Here is a 16,751-nt window from a genome sequence, read left to right as displayed (position 1 = left end):
CCATAAAACAAAATAGCCATATCAGTTGCACCCCAGATGGAGGAATATATAGATGTATGTGTGTGGGACTGGGTGTCTATGTTTATATACCTGTGTATTTATAGAAAAGATACATAAGATGTGTCCCAGATGTAGTTTATTATTGATAATACATAATCTACCATTCTGAATATAGTTGGGTAATTTCTTTTAAAGTGTTTTCTGTGGATTGTTTGGCTGCTAGAAATATTGATATCACGTTATTTTACTTCTGAATAAGAAACATTTTGAGGTGGGGGACTGGGGAAGTGTGGAGGATGGTGGTCAAAATGCATAGACTTGCAGTTCTGAGATGATTAAGTATGGAGGGAATGTGGTGTGTGGCAGGTGGCTGCAGATAACACTGCTGTGACAGACAGGAGAGTTGGTAAGAAAGTCAATCCGGAGAGTTCTCATCACAAGGAGAAAATTTTTTTTAAGTTTTTCTTTTTTCTTTTTTCATTTTATTGTGTCTATATGAGATGATGGATGTTGGCTGCACATGTCATGGTACTCATTTTACAATTATTTGTAACTCAAACCATCATGTTGTATATGCCTTAAGCTTATACAGCAATGTATGTCAATTATTTCTCAATCAAACTGGAAAATAGAAGACACATTTTGAAAATCTTGCTCTTACAGATAGAGTGAAACGATAAGTACTGTTAAAGCCTGTGCAGGGCTCTGACTATTGTTTGTAATGTATGTCTTATATATATGGTTTATACGTTAAGTTTTGCATTCTCGTTTCCTCCAATAGGACCATCTGTAGTTCGTTACCATCTGCCCAAGATGTTGTTACTGTGGCGAAATGTTTTTCCCCGTTCTCTAAAGGAATTGGAGGCTGAGAAGGCCCGAGGCGATTCTTTTACCTGGCAGGTAACTTTGGAAGGTCGTGCTGGAGCTTTATGTGGTAAGAACTGAATGGATTGTACCTTCAGAATATTATTACTAAAATATTTGTGAGGGGAGGGGAAATTATTACTTCGAATTTTTATTTTAATGTGTAATGATAAATTCATAGACTTACAGATTTAAAAAGAAATTTTATAAATAACCTGTGCCAGTTTGCTAATTTTGAAATAGAAATGAAACTGACACTCTGAAAAGAGGTTAGTTAGCATTAGTGGTAAGACTAGAGCCAGAGCCCAGGCCTCTTGATTCCCAGTCATTACTGTCATCTACCTGTCAGAACTGCACTGGCCACCATATAAACAATCCAGTATGTATTCAAAGGAAGAAGAAACTCAGGATCTCCAAGGTCACTGAATGGACAGTAAGTCTTTTCATAATGGACAAACAGCTATCATTATCAAATCTGTAAATGTTGATGCATTTTTTCCAGACATCAGCATTACAAAAATTATGAATAAAGTTGTTTTTGTTTAGCAGTCAGCAACTTACAGGAAAGGCTCAAGTGTGGTTTCACTTGTGAACTAGAATTACACTGGGTGACTCTTTTTTTTTGGTTTATCTCAGAGTAAAAAGTGCTTCTTTTTCCAAATTGTGGGAAATAGATATACGCTAAAGCATAAGGGCAACAGGCCAAGGTGTCAGTTTTGTTCCCACACATCTAAGAGCTGTTTTTGTCTTAGTTCTGTTGCTGAAGGGCAGCAAAGATGTTTCTTCTCACTAAGCCCTTTGTCCACTCTTGGTTCTGTCTTGAAACTGCTTTTTTTGTAGTTATCTGAATTTAGTGATGTTACAAGATCTTTGCATTCCCACTCACAGAAATCTCCCTAACAGATATCTTCCCTCCCTCCACCTTTCTTCTAGCCTTTTCTAATGATATTTCTCTGTAGTTGCAATTAGTTCTTCTTTTGGTTTGACTTGATTTTAGAACCTTATATTTTATAGTAATGGAGTAATAGGTATCTTTATATAATTCTATAATTTTTTAATAATTTTTTTAATTTCACAAATGCTATCCTAAATTTTCTTTTTTAAAAATTTTATCTAGCAATGAGGAGTTTCGTTGCACATTGCCCTGAGCTCTTAACTGAAGATGTGATTAGAAAATTGATGACCCCGATTGAATGTGCCATGACTATGATGTCACAGTAAGTAAGCAGTTATGACGAATTGATATCCAATTTTACATATTTATAAATAGTCATGTTTTATACTTCCCTCTAACATCATATACGAAACATATAAAACTTTACTGTTTTAAAATGACCTTAAAAATCATAGTAATGGTATGGATTGAAATAAAATTATATTTTATAGCGTTCCAGTAAAGGCCACAGAATAAACTAAAATGAAAATGTAATACTCACCAATGTAGTTTGACAGTACATCGATACATTGCTGGCAATGTTTATGAATAACACTTATTCTAGTAAGCTGATACCAACTATACTTTTGATATTTTAGCATTCCGTCTGTAATTAAAGCCCATGGAGCTCATCTGAAAGCTAGTGCTGCAATGGTCCGTTTAAGACTTTATGATATCTTGGCTTTGTTACCTCCAAAAACTTATGAAGGTAAATAAAATTTACAGTGTCTAATTAAAAATTCTTCAACATACCTTTCCAGTTCTTTATATTACAGAGTCCTGACGAAGGCTCTCCCCTGACTTTGCCGAGGAAGACAACCATTTTACTTTTCTTCATATAGAGTAGCTAACACTCATTGAGCACTTACTGTATTCCAGTTCTGTTCTAATCCCTTCACATGTATTATCTCCTTTGACTCTAACCACAACTTTATGAAGTTCATAACTGAGCTGTATTTTATAGATGGAGAATCTTGGGTACGGAGAGGTAAGGTAACTTGCCCAAGTCTGAGATCTAGTAAGTGGCAGAGTTTGGAATCAAACCAACTGGTTCAGCTTTAAAGTCTATGCTTTTCATTACTCTCCTAAACTGCTTCATATATATTATAATATAGATAATAACTTAGAAGTCTTGACAGAGCATAATGATGTACTTTACAAATATCAAATATTATATAAAATGCTAATAATAAAATAAGCCGTTGACTTGTCTTCAAGTCAGCCATGCCCAAGAATTCTGATGTGCTCTGTTTCAATGTTTGCACATCACTGAATAATTAATAATAAATAATCGTGTCATATTTAATATACTTAAATAGATATTTAAAGCATTTAAATATATTTAACATATTTAAATTTATTACATTTAAATGTTTTATATTTAAATATTGAATGTAATATTTAATATAAATATTTCTTCTGTTTGTTACTTTAAATTGGGCTAAGAGGCATAATATAATAAAAAAGAAAGTACCGTTATTTTATGTTAAAACCAGCATTAAACTATTTAATATAGATTCTTCTAAAAAGAGAACAGGGACTTCATTATTTAAGCCCTGTAGAACATGTTACCTCTTTTTGTGGGCCATGATTGTAATTTTCATAAAAATTATTCTCTCTTATCTGATCTGAAGTTCTGTTTTTTTAGGATCTTTCAATGCACTTCTTAGAGAACTGGTAGCAGAATTCACTTTGACTGACAATTCAGCCAACACGACCACGTCCCTGCTCAGATCCCTCTGCCATTACGATGACAGTGTTCTTCTTGGTTCCTGGCTTCAAGAAACTGATCATAAATCAATTGAAGACCAGGTAGCAAACCATACAGAGAACTGAAATACAACTTAATCAAAAGCAATAGTATTATCATACATCATAATTTAAAAAGAAAATATTGCAGACTAAAGTTTATTTTAGCTTTTTTAGACATTTGAAGATAGCTTCCTGATGGTAGATAGTGAAAAGTAAATTTTTTACAGTCTTTTGAAAAAGATTTATGAAAGAAAGCTGCTTTTAACGAGTGTTTTGTGGGTTTAAGTTATCCTGATAGTGTTTTGCTTGCACATTTTAAGATGGGCTGTATAAAAATGTTTTAGAATGAATAAGCATTTTCTTAAAATTATGCAAGTTGTTCCTGATGGCTTTTTTTTAATAGCCAAATCACATTGTTATCTATTTAAAAATTTTCAAATTCAATCATTCTTGGGGTTTTTTTGTTGGAAATTTTCAGATTCACTCATTCTTGGTATTTTTTTATATTGTTACCTTTTATCCTTCCTCTCATTCTATTCTTCATGCCTAATACTCTGCAAGTAGATTTTGAATTATTTTTATGTCATTCTTTTTGTAGCTCCAGCCAAACAGTGCATCTGGAAGTGGGGCTCTGGAGCATGATCCATCCTCCATTTACTTACGAATACCTGCTGGAGAAGCTGTGCCTGGTCCTCTCCCTCTTGGAGTTTCAGTCATTGATGCTTCTGTGGCTCTTTTTGGTGTGGTGTTTCCTCATGTTTCTTATAAACATCGGTTAGTATAAAGTTAATCAGTTAATTTTAATTAAATATACCAGAGGAGTGGTGGGCAGGGGGATAGGTTAAGTACGTGAGGGGATCAAGGAGGGCACTTGTTGTGATGAGCACCGGGTATTGTATGGAAGTGTTGAATCACTATATTGTACACCTGAAACTAATATTACGCTGTATGTCAGCTAACTGGAATTTAGATAAAAGCTTAAAAAATATAAAAATAAAAAATAAAATAAATTTAAAAATGTTAAAGTATTTAACATAAATAAAGTTATCAGGAAAAAATATATATAAATTATATTCAAACAATAGATTTTCCCCTCCCAGTTACCTGCAATAAGATGAATTGATGCTTACATAATAGGCTTATAAATTTAATAACGTAAGTGACATATACATGGTGAAAAAAATTGCATGAAGATTCTATATAATTTGAAATTGTTTTTAAGATTTGGCTCTCTGTGCTGGTATCTGGTACTACCATATTGTGAACTGTGTCTTAAACAGCAAGGTTTTCATTTCAGTAGCTAGTTTGCGAGTTTATAAGTAGATTTTCACTGTATCTTTTGTGAGGGACATCAGTTTGGTAAGACACTTGTTTTTGTTACTGAAGAAGTTAATGAGTGAGAAGTCTGCTCTCTAATATTTGTCATTCAGTTTGAGTCTGGAACTTGGGAAACTAAAATAACTGATTGTTTTCTAATAGGACCATTTTGATTTGCTATATTCTTTGTACATAGACACTCTCCTTAACTTCAGTAGGCATTTTGTCTGTTTATGGTAGTTTTCTCAAATTCTTAACTTCCCAGCATTCCTTTGCCCATCCCACTTATTTTTAGAAGAATCTGAAATGACCTCATTGTCTTTTATTAGAATAGTCTCAAATGGCTGTGATTTTCTTTTTTGCCATTTCACTTAAACATTTTGAAATAATAATAAAAAAAATCACTTCTGATGTTCTACATTTTAAAAAATGACCAATGTTAAATCTTTTAAAAAATCTCTCAGTTAGCTTTTGAGAATAGCACCTGAGGTACTATTTTCTTCCATGTGAGAGTATTTTAAAAGAAGAAAAAAATGATGCCACATTTTAAAATTTCCAACTTAAAAATCTTCCACACAGATGCGTAATTAATGATTGTTACTCTATTTAAGAAACCATGGGTACCGACTATATGCCAGGCACTTTGTTAGATGCTGGTGTTAATGTTAAAGAACATTAAAATTATGACTTTGTTATGTTAATTAATGTTTAGTTGCTTGCTTTGTTCCAGTTAAAAACCACATGTCCCTGTATCAATTCGGGAGGAGGAGATCTGGTTTGAGCCAGCTGCGGGAATGAAATAGAAATGAAACAGCATGGACCATTATTTGTTACACACTTAGCTTATAGTCATATTCCTGTTTTCTGAACCATATTTGGATAAAAAGTATTGTTAATGTGATCTTTTTCTATGATTATAGGTTACAGATGTTGGATCACTTTGCTGAATGTGTTAAACAAGCCAAAGGTGTCCGCCAGCAGGCTGTGCAGCTTAATATTTTTACTGCTGTTCTAAGTGCACTAAAGGTATTTACTTTTAAAACATAAGTATTCTGAACTAAGATTTTAATTAATGCCTTTAATAAGGCACGTATATCTACACTGTTATGAATATGTATCTTGATAGAAGATACAAACTTGATAGTTATGTAACTTGATATCTATGTAACTTGATGACTATGTTTTATGTTAGTTTAATTAAATTCTTAGAAACTATTAGGCTCAGTTAAATTAAATAAGTGTAATTAAATAAGTGTTTTATATTTTAATAATGTTAAAGTTCATATCTCGATGTGACCATTCAGATCTTACAAGTGCTACTGTAAGTTCTGTCAGAATTTTCAAAGATGTCTAATGAAATCGGATATTCTGAAGATTAACCAGATAAAACTTAAGTTCAATTTGTAGTTTAGAGCATAAATCAAGAGAGGCTATGTTTTATAACTGAAAGAAGGCTGCATTTAGAGACTGTGTTCTGGTTTAGTTCTCACTAGATTTGTGTCTTGTGCAGTTCTTTAACCTTTTAAACCTTGGTTTCTATGTGTATGGAGTGGAATAACAAATATTTTGCCTATATCTCAGAGTTCACGCACTGTTGTGTGCAGCATGCAGCTTCTCATGATATATTTGAAAACTTTTATATTACTCAGCACTAAGCTTATTATAAGGTTTTACTCATAAAATGGCAGTAAGTACAACGTTTAAATGGGCATGAAATCATGTTTTGTAAACATCAGGGAAAAGGAACATAGGCATTGATCATAGACATATAAGTTTGTATCGTTTATAGAACTGTTAGTATATACCCTATTTAGAGATCATCAACTAATACCAATATCTGACTTTTTTTTTAATAATAAATTTATTTTTTATTGGTGTTCAATTTGCCAACATACAGAATAACACCCAGTGCTCATCCCGTCGAGTGCCCCCCCTCAGTGCCCATCACCCATTCACCCCCACACCCCAACCTCCTCCCCTTCCACCACCCCCAGTTCATTTCCCAGAGTTAGGAGTCTTTATGTTCTGTCTGATATTTCTTTCTTTCTGATATTTCCCACCCATTTCTTCTCCCTTCCCTTCTATTCCCTTTCACTATTATTTATATTCCCACCCATTTCTTCTGATATTTCCCACCCATTTCTTCTCCCTTCCCTTCTATTCCCTTTCACTATTATTTATATTCCCCAAATAAATGAGAACATATAATGTTTGTCCTTCTCTGAATATCTGAGTTTCTTAAAAAAAGAACTGGGTAGTCATGATCTCCCTTAGTGTTTGGAAGGCGAGTGCACCAACTATAATATTGGTCTGCAGTATACTTTTCTTTGTAGATTTGCTCACTAATGCCTCTGTTGTAGTTAACATTTCCCTTGGCACCATGAGGTGGATTTTTGGTCTCAAGTAAGTTAAGTTCCATGACAGTAAGTGTACCTTGAACAGAGATATTAACATTTAATATGAACAAACTATCGATATTTAGTTACTGATTATTTTTGACCCATTTTATCTTTTTATCTATATTGAATGTACTCTTGATGATGTAATTATCTTCTATGGAATTTTTATATAAACACATCAAAGTTTCATATTCATTAGACATTTTCCTTACTTAAAGTTCTAATGACAAATGTCTATTAGCTGAATGATAGTTGATTTAATAGTATAGTGTCCTTTATATACACAATTTTTTATATTATGTCTGTATCCAAAGCATTAGTATTTAGAAAGAGACACTTCCAGGTATTGCTCATTTTAGGCTGATTGACTAGAACTATGTTATATATCATGTTCTGAATCATGTTTAGGGAACTGATTACTGCTGACTTAACAGATACTGATTCTAGGCATAGTATATGCATGTCAAAGATGGTTGAAGAAGGGCAAGCAGGGGAGAATGGGTAAAAATAGATGAAGGAGATTAAGAGATACAAGTTTACAGTTATAAAATAAATAGGTCACAGGAATACAGCATGGTGGAATATAGTTAATAATATTGTAATAATGTTGTACAGTGGTGACTTACACTTATGATGAGCATAGCTTAATGCATAAAATTGTCTAATCACTGTGTTGTACACCTAAAACTAATGTTGTATGTCAACTGTACTTGAGTTAAAAGAAAAAAGTTGGTTGATATATGTACCCCTATTTTATAGCAGCATTATTTATAATAGCCAAGATATGGAAGTAGCCCAAGTGCCCATCAATAGATGAATCAATAAAGAAGAGGTGGTGTGTATATTTATGTATTGGAATATTACACAATGGAATATTACTCAGCCATAAAAAGGAATGAAATCTTGCCATTTGCAATGACATAGATGGAACTAGAGAGTATAATGCTAACTAAGTCAGGGAAAGAAAGATACCATATGATTTCACTGATATGTGGAATTTAAGAAACAAAACAAATGAGCAAAGGGGGGGAAAAAAGAGAGAGAGAGACATAAACCAAGAAAACTCTTTAATTATTGAGAGCAAACTGGTTACCAGAGCGGGGGGTGGGGGTGGGGGTGAGTGGGTGGATGAGTGAAATAGTTGATGGGGATTAAGGAGCGTGCTTGTCATGAGAATTGGGCGATTAAAATAAAAATTTTTAAAAATTAAAAAATACAAAGATAGTTGGAAAAAAGTGGGTATATTTACAAAGATATTAGCACTTTTTTTTCTTTTATTGAATGTGAATTTTGAATTGCCTTTTTTTTTTTTTTTTTTTTTTTAAATAACCATAGGGCCTGGCTGAGAACAAAAGTACTTTAGGACCTGAGGAAGTTCGTAAATCTGCTCTGACTCTGGTTATGGGTGCTCTGGACAACCCAAATCCCATCTTACGATGTGCAGCAGGAGAGGCTCTTGGAAGAATGGCTCAGGTGGTTGGGGAAGCAACCTTCATTGCTAGAATGGCCCAATATAGCTTTGACAAGTAAGTGGGTCTCTTTACTGGCAAGTAAGTTTTTCATAGAGGCAAAGATGTCTTTTTAAGTAATTAATAATTATACTAATTGGATGATATGTTTTCCACATGGTATCGAATGTGACAAAATTTTGTGGGTTTTTTTTTTTATGATGACCTTAATCTTTTTTTTAATGATCTTAGTTTTTAATTCAGTAATTGTTTAAACTCTAGAATCCGGGAAAGCCATAATATTGTAGATACTTTCAGTGTGGTGAGGTTTCAGCCTTTGAATGTTACATAATGGAATCAGGAGTATTGTTAATAGGACTTCTCATTTAGTTATATGTATTCTGCTCTGAAGACATGCTCTGGTAGTCTTCTTCTTTTATTTCTGCCCCCCCATATTATACTTTTCATTAATTAATCATTTTCTGGAATAAGCCATTCTTTTTCTAACTCCCAGCAAGTTTATCATCTCTTAAATTATCCCTGAAATAGGGGAAAAGATAGTATTGGATTTTAAGGATTTCTTTGCATATTAATTAAAAAGAGTGATCTCAGAGTTCCAAATAAGTATGTGTAAGATGATGTAGTTATTAATGACTCTGGTTGTTAGTCAAGTGCTTAAGTAGAGAAGTTGAAAATCAAGTATGGTCAAGAACTAATATTTGAATTATGTAAATTAACTATTCTTAATGATTGTATATTTTGAGTACCAATGTACCAAGCCAGGCCATAATCTTTAATGAAATAGATCGGGAGAAGCAATGGTGGTGAAGCAGTAGTTCTGAAGAAAAAGTATTTTCTGAATGCTTGGTTATCTGAGAATGATTTTCCCTGTCTTCAAATATGAACAGCAGTTTGTCTACTTATAGGATAGTGCCCCAGTGTATTGTTTGAATCACTAAAGATAATATGAACAAGCAGAAGATAAAATATTCCCAGATTCTTTTCTGCATAATAACTTCTGCCATTTTCTAGCAATAGATTAGTTTTACTTTTCCAAGTATGTCATTGATTCTGAAATCAGCTGTCATTTAAGATGTTTTTAAAGATTTTATTTATTTGTCAGAGAAAGAGCACGCACACACACATAGGGGGAGTAGCAGGCAGAGGGAGAAGCAGGCTCCCCACTGTACAAGGAGCCAGAAGCGGAACTCGATCCCAGGACCCTGGGATCATGATCTGAGCCAAAGGTAGATGCTGAACCAACTGAGTCACTCAGGTGTCCCAGGAAGTTTTTAAATACAACCAGTCTTACCTTTCAATGGTTTGTGCTCTGTTAATAATAGGTAAAATAAGAATGTATTTGTTTGGAAAACTCCAGAGTGGTAATTTTGTTTTTTAGTTTAAGGAGCTCTAATTTACAAGTATTTTCAATACCTGTAGGAATACTTATTTTTTACTTATTCTGGTGAAACATAAGGGCTATCATTCATATTAGTATCTGGTTAATGGTTTACAAGTATTTTTAGTGCCTAGTTTTATTAGCCTTTTCAAATAATTGATTTTGATTTGAAGTTAATTATTACATGCATTTTAAGTTACCCATTTTTCACAATTCATCTGACATTAGAATTTGTTTTAAATTTTCTACAAAACATCATAATTAATTGGCAGTTTTTGGCTTTTGTTTTATTTAAATTCAACTAACCAACATATGTTTTTTTCTTTTTTTTATACTGCTGTATAAAGTAATGGTACATTTAAAATCTGTGATACCTTAGGGGCATTTGGGGTGGTTCACTTGATTAAATGTCCAACTCTTGATCTCAGGGTCATGAGTTCACACCCCACATGGGGCTCTATGCTGGGTGTAGAGCCTACTTAAATAAATAAATAGAGGCACCTGGGGGGCTCAGTTGGTTTAGCCTCCAGCTGTTGGTTTCAGCTCAGGTCATAATCTCAGTCTTGAGATCAAGCCCCTCCTTGGACTTCCTGCTCAGTGAAGAATCTGCTTACCCCCTCTCTCTCCCTCTGCCCCTCCCCCCACTCATGTACTCTCTCTTTCTCAAATGAATAAATAAATCTTTAAAATACATTAATAAAGTAAAAATAAAGAGCTGTGGTATTTTAGATTAGCTTGGCAAAGCTTCAGTGTCCTCTCATCTCATTATAGTAGAGTGTTTTCATCTACACTGTCTCTGAAAACCCAAAAGTACTTATACATACAGATCTGTCAGCTGTATTACACATTAAAATCTTATGCCATTTTCCAAGTAGACAGGAATCATTCCTATAAACCATTCTAGTTACAAGAAGTTGCTTCAGCTGCTTAAGACCAGTTCAGAAAGAAATAAAAAACATTACTGGTTGAATTTGTTTCCATTCTAATAGAAAATTACTTTGAGATCCCTGGGAAACATAAATTCTTATAGCTTAGATTATTTACTCTATTGAATAGATGATTATCACTGAGAGAATTGACCCAAATTTACCTCACTGAAATGTTACCCTTTGAAAATTACCAAAATGAAGGCAGTTTTGTAATCTCTGTAATGCTTTAGAATTCACAGATTGCATTCATTCTTAACTTCTTTTATTCCCCAAAGTAACAGCTATGGAGAAATTGAGAGTTGGAGGTTATTTATCCAAGGATATAATATGTTAGAAATACTGCTAAGGGTAGGCTTAGTTTACTTCCTTTATTACTACCTTTCTTCATATCTGTTTTGTGACAGCACTTGGAATTTTTCTTTCTTCACCATAGGCAAACTGACTAACCAGACTGTTGGTGACAGACTTTCATCTCTTGAGTTTATTTTACTTTTATGGGTTTAACAGAAATTTGGTCATGGATGGCTTACTGAGAGTTATAATACAGTTTTGAAAACGCAACCAAAGTTTCTCTCTAGACATCTTTGTTACTTTGGGTGTTCTGTTCTTACTGGTATTTCATTGTTTTCTTTTTTTAAATCTTGTTTTCTTATAGTAACTATGTTGGTATATGATTATGAGTCATAGTATTTTATAGCTTAAAAATTATTATATATATGTTCTTCTATTTGAACTTTTCCATTTCCAAAATGAAGTTTAGAGGATAGTTCTGTTTTAAACTCTACATTGCTACTTACATATGAATAAAATAAATCTATTCTTTCAAATACACATTAAAAATATACACAGGATTTGCGTTGCCAGTCATGGTGGAAGAACAGGGGCTAGGTTTTTGCTGCTGTCTAAACAACTAGAAAACCAGATAAAATAAATGGAACAATATTTTCCAGACATTGGACAACAGTCAGCCCAGAACAGTGATCCCTGAGAAATGGGAAACAAACAAGGGGAACACTATAATTGCTCCAGATTTCTGCCTGGAGAGAGTTTCCAGGCTGAAATGGAAGGATAGGAAACCCAAACCTAACTGAATTAAAGAGAAAGAACTTAGAGTTTTGGGAGGTCAACATAGTTAGAATGTGTGGAGTAGAATATGTGAGAGGAGAGAACTGCACAGAGAGAGGGCTACAACAGAGGAGTCATCTCAAGTCTTTGGCTGAGTGCTGCTGTGTGCAGAAGGAAACTGCCCAAGACCAAGAATAAACCCAGAAAAGAAAAAGTGTGAATAGGTGGAAAGAATATGAAACAATCCCCACAGCCCACACAGGATTGAGAATAGTTCCTACTGTCCAAATTGGAAAGACATCCTAAAATGGAGTCTTCAAAAGTATATAGCCTTAGTAGTGAAGACAATATTGACCCACTCTAAAGCAACTTAAAAGAAAGCCTTGAAAGTATCAAATTGATTCCAATTAATTTAAGTACATTCCAGATCAAAGCCCAACAGCATTTAAAGAAACACAACTTATATAGCACCTAATATTATAAAATTTGTAGTACCCACTATCCAATCCAAACTAATTAGATGTATAAGGAAGCACGAAAATAAGATTACTAGGAGAATATATCAGTTATTAGAAATAGGCCCAGAAATGGAAGAGATGATGGAATTAGCAATGAAGAATATTCAAAGAACTATTATAAATATGCTCCATATTTGTAAGGAAATGTAAGAAGAACCCAAGCATGATGGAAAAATGAAATTCATAACTCAGGGAAAACTTCTAGAAATGTAAATTATCTCAAATGAAAAAAATACATTGGTTAAGATTAACAGATTAGACACTGCAGTGGAAAAAAAAAGTGATGCTGAAGATGTGGAAATAGAAAATATTCCAAATGAAGGACAGAAAAAAGACTGGGAGAGAAAATGAATAAGAGTCTCAGTGACTTCTAGAACATTATCAAGCTTATATTCATATGACTGAAATCCTAGAAGTAAGAGTAAGTAGGTCAAAAATTATTTGAAGAAATAGTAGACGAAATTTTTCGATTTTGATGACAACTATAAATTTACAAAGCCAATAACTTCAACAAACCCCAGATGGAAGAAAGACAAAAAAAAAAAAAGTATATCATAATCAAATTCCCTAAAGCCAGTGATAAAGAGAACATTATAAAAGCAGCCAGTGGGGAAAAGACTTCATTCAGAGGAATAAAAATAACAATTTTAGCAGGCTTCTGATAATAAACTATGCAAACAGAAGACAATAGAGTGACCTGGAACTTTATACCCAGTGAAAATGCTTTCCGAAACTGAAGTTTTAATAAAGACTTTTAGACTGAAAAATTGGGAAATTCATTGCTTACAAGGTATTCTATAAAAAATGTTAAGGTTTTTTTTTGCACAAAAAAGGTGGTACTAGATGGAAATTTAGATGTACATTAGAGAAGTAAAGAGTGCCAAAAGTGGTAGATATATGGATAAAGACTTACACTTTTATAAGTCTATTTTTTTTTTAAATTCATGATAGTCACAGAGAGAGAGAGAGAGGCAGAGACACAGGCAGAGGGAGAAGCAGGCTCCATGCACCGGGAGCCCGACGTGGGATTCGATCCCGGGTCTCCAGGATCGCACCCTGGGCCAAAGGCAGGCGCTAAACCGCTGCGCCACCCAGGGATCCCTATAAGTCTATTTTTAAAATGACCTATTATTTTTATTCTAAGTTTTTATTTTTTGTTGTTTAGTTTTTATTTCATAACGATAAACTTACCTCTGCAATTCCGCTAGACTTGGAGGGGAATAAGGAAAATACGGAATTCATAGAACTACAGTGATAGCACAAAGATTATAGGATATTTTTAGCAGATGGGGGTGAAGGGGTGGTCTCCTGAGCTACAGAAGGAATGGTCTGGTAGTTTAGATAAAACACAAGAGAAATTTATTAGATTTGTCCACAGTCAGCAATGTTGGTATTTTTGCTGGTCTTGCCATTCCTGGACCCAAAGCGCTCTATGATTTCCGCAATATTCATACCCTCTTTCACTTGCCAGAGACCACAACCCTGCCATCCAACCACTCACTCTTGGCAGTGCAGATGAAAAAACTGGGAACTGTTTGTGTTGGGTCCAGCATTTGCCCTGGACAAGATGCCAGGACTTACCTGCTTCAGGATAAATTTCTCATCATAATAGTTCTCTCCATAGGTGGACTTGCCACCAGTGCCATTATGGCATGTGAAGTTACCACCTTGGCACATAAATCCCAGAATAATTCTGGGAAAGCAGGAAGTTTTACAACCAAATCCTTTCTCTCCAGTGCTGAGCATGAAAGTTTTCTGTTGTCTTTGAAACTTTGTCTGCAAAACAGCTCAAAGAAGATGGGGCCCAAGGGCTCATAACCATGGCATTGTTGTACACAGTAGGGTTGACCATGGCTGGGTGGCATGGGTGGCTTCTGAGCAGCAGAGTCTGCAATCTATTTTTATTCTCATTTTTTAAATGCCTTGGAAAGATAATTGACTCTTTAATGCAAAAATAATAACATATGGTAAGATTTTAATATAGAGAGAAGTAAAATACCTGACATCACAGAAAATAGAAGAGGAGATGGTAGTATGCTCTGATTGTGTATAATATACATGAAAGATTATATTCTTTTTAAAAAAAATTATTTGAGAGAGAGGAAGAGAGAGCAAGCGAACATGAGCAGTGGGAAAGCAAAGGTAGAGGAGGAAGCAGACTCCTCACTAAGCAGAGAGCCTGACATGGGTCTTTAGGATCACGATGTGAGCCAAAGGCAGACTAAGTCACCCAGGCACCTGCAGAATATGATATTCTTGAAGGTAGGTCATAATTAGTTAGAAACATCTATTATAAACTCCAGAGATTCCACTAGAAAACAAAAATAGATAACTAATAAACAGTGTAGATAAAATGGAAACATAAAAAATACTACATCCAAAAGAAGGTAAAAGGAACAAACTGATGTGACAAATAGATCACAAATAGCAATCTCATAGACTTAAACCCAACCGTACTGATAATTGCATTAAATACAGTCTAAACATTATAAGTAAAAGGGTTTGTAAGATTAAATAAAAACAAGATCTAGTGCCTGGGTGGCTCAGTCAGTTAAGTGTCCGACTCTTGATTTCAGCTCAGGTCATGATCTCAGGGTCTTGGAATTGAGCCCCATGTCAGGCTCCCTGCTCATTGGAGAGTTTGCTTCTCCTTCTCCCTCTGTCCCTCCCCTCCTACCTACCACCCTCATGCTCTCACACACTCTCAAATAAATAAAAAATAAAATCTTTAAAAAAAAAAACAAGACTGCTGTCTACAAGAAACTCCTTTAACTAAAAGAGATAGGTTAAAAGTAAAAGGATAGGAATAATCTACCATGAAAACACTAATCCAAAGGTAGCTGGAGTGGCTCTGTTATTATCAGAAAAAGTAGATTTTATAACAAAGATTGTTACCAGAATAAATTGAATGATTCCATAATGATAAGAGAAACAATTCCCCAAGAATACATAGCAATTCTCAATGTTTATGTATCTTATGATGTAGTTTTAAAATACATGGAACAAGAGGCACGTGGGTGGCTCATTTGGTTAAGTATCTGCCTTCTGCTTAGGTCATGATCTTGGGGTCCCAAGATTGAGCTCCACGTTGGGCTCTCTGCTCATTGGGAAGTCTGCTTCTCCTTTTCCCTCTGCCGCTCCCCACCAGCTCAGGCTCTTTTCTCTTGCTCACTCTCTCCTTCAAATAAATAAACAAAATCTTTAAAAAACAAACAAACAAACAACTAAATAGAATAAAACCTAATAGCAGTGAAAGTGCATAACTATAGTTGGCTATTCAGCATTACTCTCTCAATAATTGATAGAGCAGATGCTCCCAAATTATAAAAACAGATATTTTACTAACATGATCATCTAATTTGGCCTAATTGACATTTATAGACTACTTTACCCAACAGCAGCAGAATATACATATCTTTCTTTCTGTCTTATTTAGTCAGTTGAAAGATTTATCAGTGTTTCGATTCTTTTCAAAAAAACAGCTTTTTGTTTCATTGAATTTCTCTATTTTTCTATTTTCTCTTCCACTGATTTTTTTTTTAAGATTTTCCTTATTTATTCATGGGAGATAGAGAGAAAGGCAGACAGCCTGATATGGGACTTGATCCCAGGACCCTGCGAAGGTAGATGCTTAATCCACTGAGCCGCCCAGGTGCCCTCTAAACTCCAGTGATATCTGCTTTACCTTTACAACTTGCTTCATTATGCTTTTGGTTCAGTTTGCTTTTTTCTATTTAGGTTCTGAAGGTGGAAGTTTAGATAATTGATTTAAAACCTTTCTTCTTTCCTAATAGAAGATTTTAATGCTGGGACATCTGGATGGCTCAGTAGTTGAGCATCTGCCTTTATTTAGCTCAGGGTGGGATCTCAGGTCCCGGGATAGAGTCCCACATCAGGCTCCCCATGGGGAGCCTCCTTCTCCCTCTGCCTGTGTCTTTCCTCTCTCTCTCTCTCTCTCTCTCTCTCTCTCTCTCTCTCTCATAAATAAAGTCTTAAAAAAATTTAATGTTATAAATTTACCTTGAAACACACTTGAGCTGTATCCCATAAATTCTTATATGTTATATTTCCATTTTTTGGCTCGATTAATTATTAGTCTTGGTAAATGTTCTATGTCTGTTTGAAA

The 16,751-nt window shown here is 34.4% G+C and overlaps 1 protein-coding gene across 3 annotated transcripts in view; it reads left to right on the top strand.

Moving 5' to 3' along the window:
- Positions 1-16,751, top strand: part of HEATR5B (HEAT repeat containing 5B) — a 98,318-nt gene that overhangs the window by 21,371 nt on the left and 60,196 nt on the right. For all 3 annotated transcript variants that reach the window (XM_055327221.1, XM_055327220.1, XM_055327222.1), the window contains exons 12-18: positions 782-934; positions 1,982-2,081; positions 2,398-2,507; positions 3,447-3,610; positions 4,149-4,324; positions 5,788-5,893; positions 8,602-8,792. In XM_055327221.1, coding sequence (XP_055183196.1) covers positions 782-934; positions 1,982-2,081; positions 2,398-2,507; positions 3,447-3,610; positions 4,149-4,324; positions 5,788-5,893; positions 8,602-8,792 — 1,000 coding nt within the window. The remainder of the gene's footprint in view (positions 1-781; positions 935-1,981; positions 2,082-2,397; positions 2,508-3,446; positions 3,611-4,148; positions 4,325-5,787; positions 5,894-8,601; positions 8,793-16,751) is intronic.

This window comes from Nyctereutes procyonoides, unplaced genomic scaffold, assembly GCF_905146905.1.
Source record: "Nyctereutes procyonoides isolate TBG_1078 unplaced genomic scaffold, NYPRO_anot_genome, whole genome shotgun sequence".
Classification (NCBI taxonomy): domain Eukaryota; kingdom Metazoa; phylum Chordata; class Mammalia; order Carnivora; family Canidae; genus Nyctereutes; species Nyctereutes procyonoides.
Note: the sequence above shows the minus strand (reverse complement) of the source record. Positions and strands in the feature narration are given on the sequence as shown.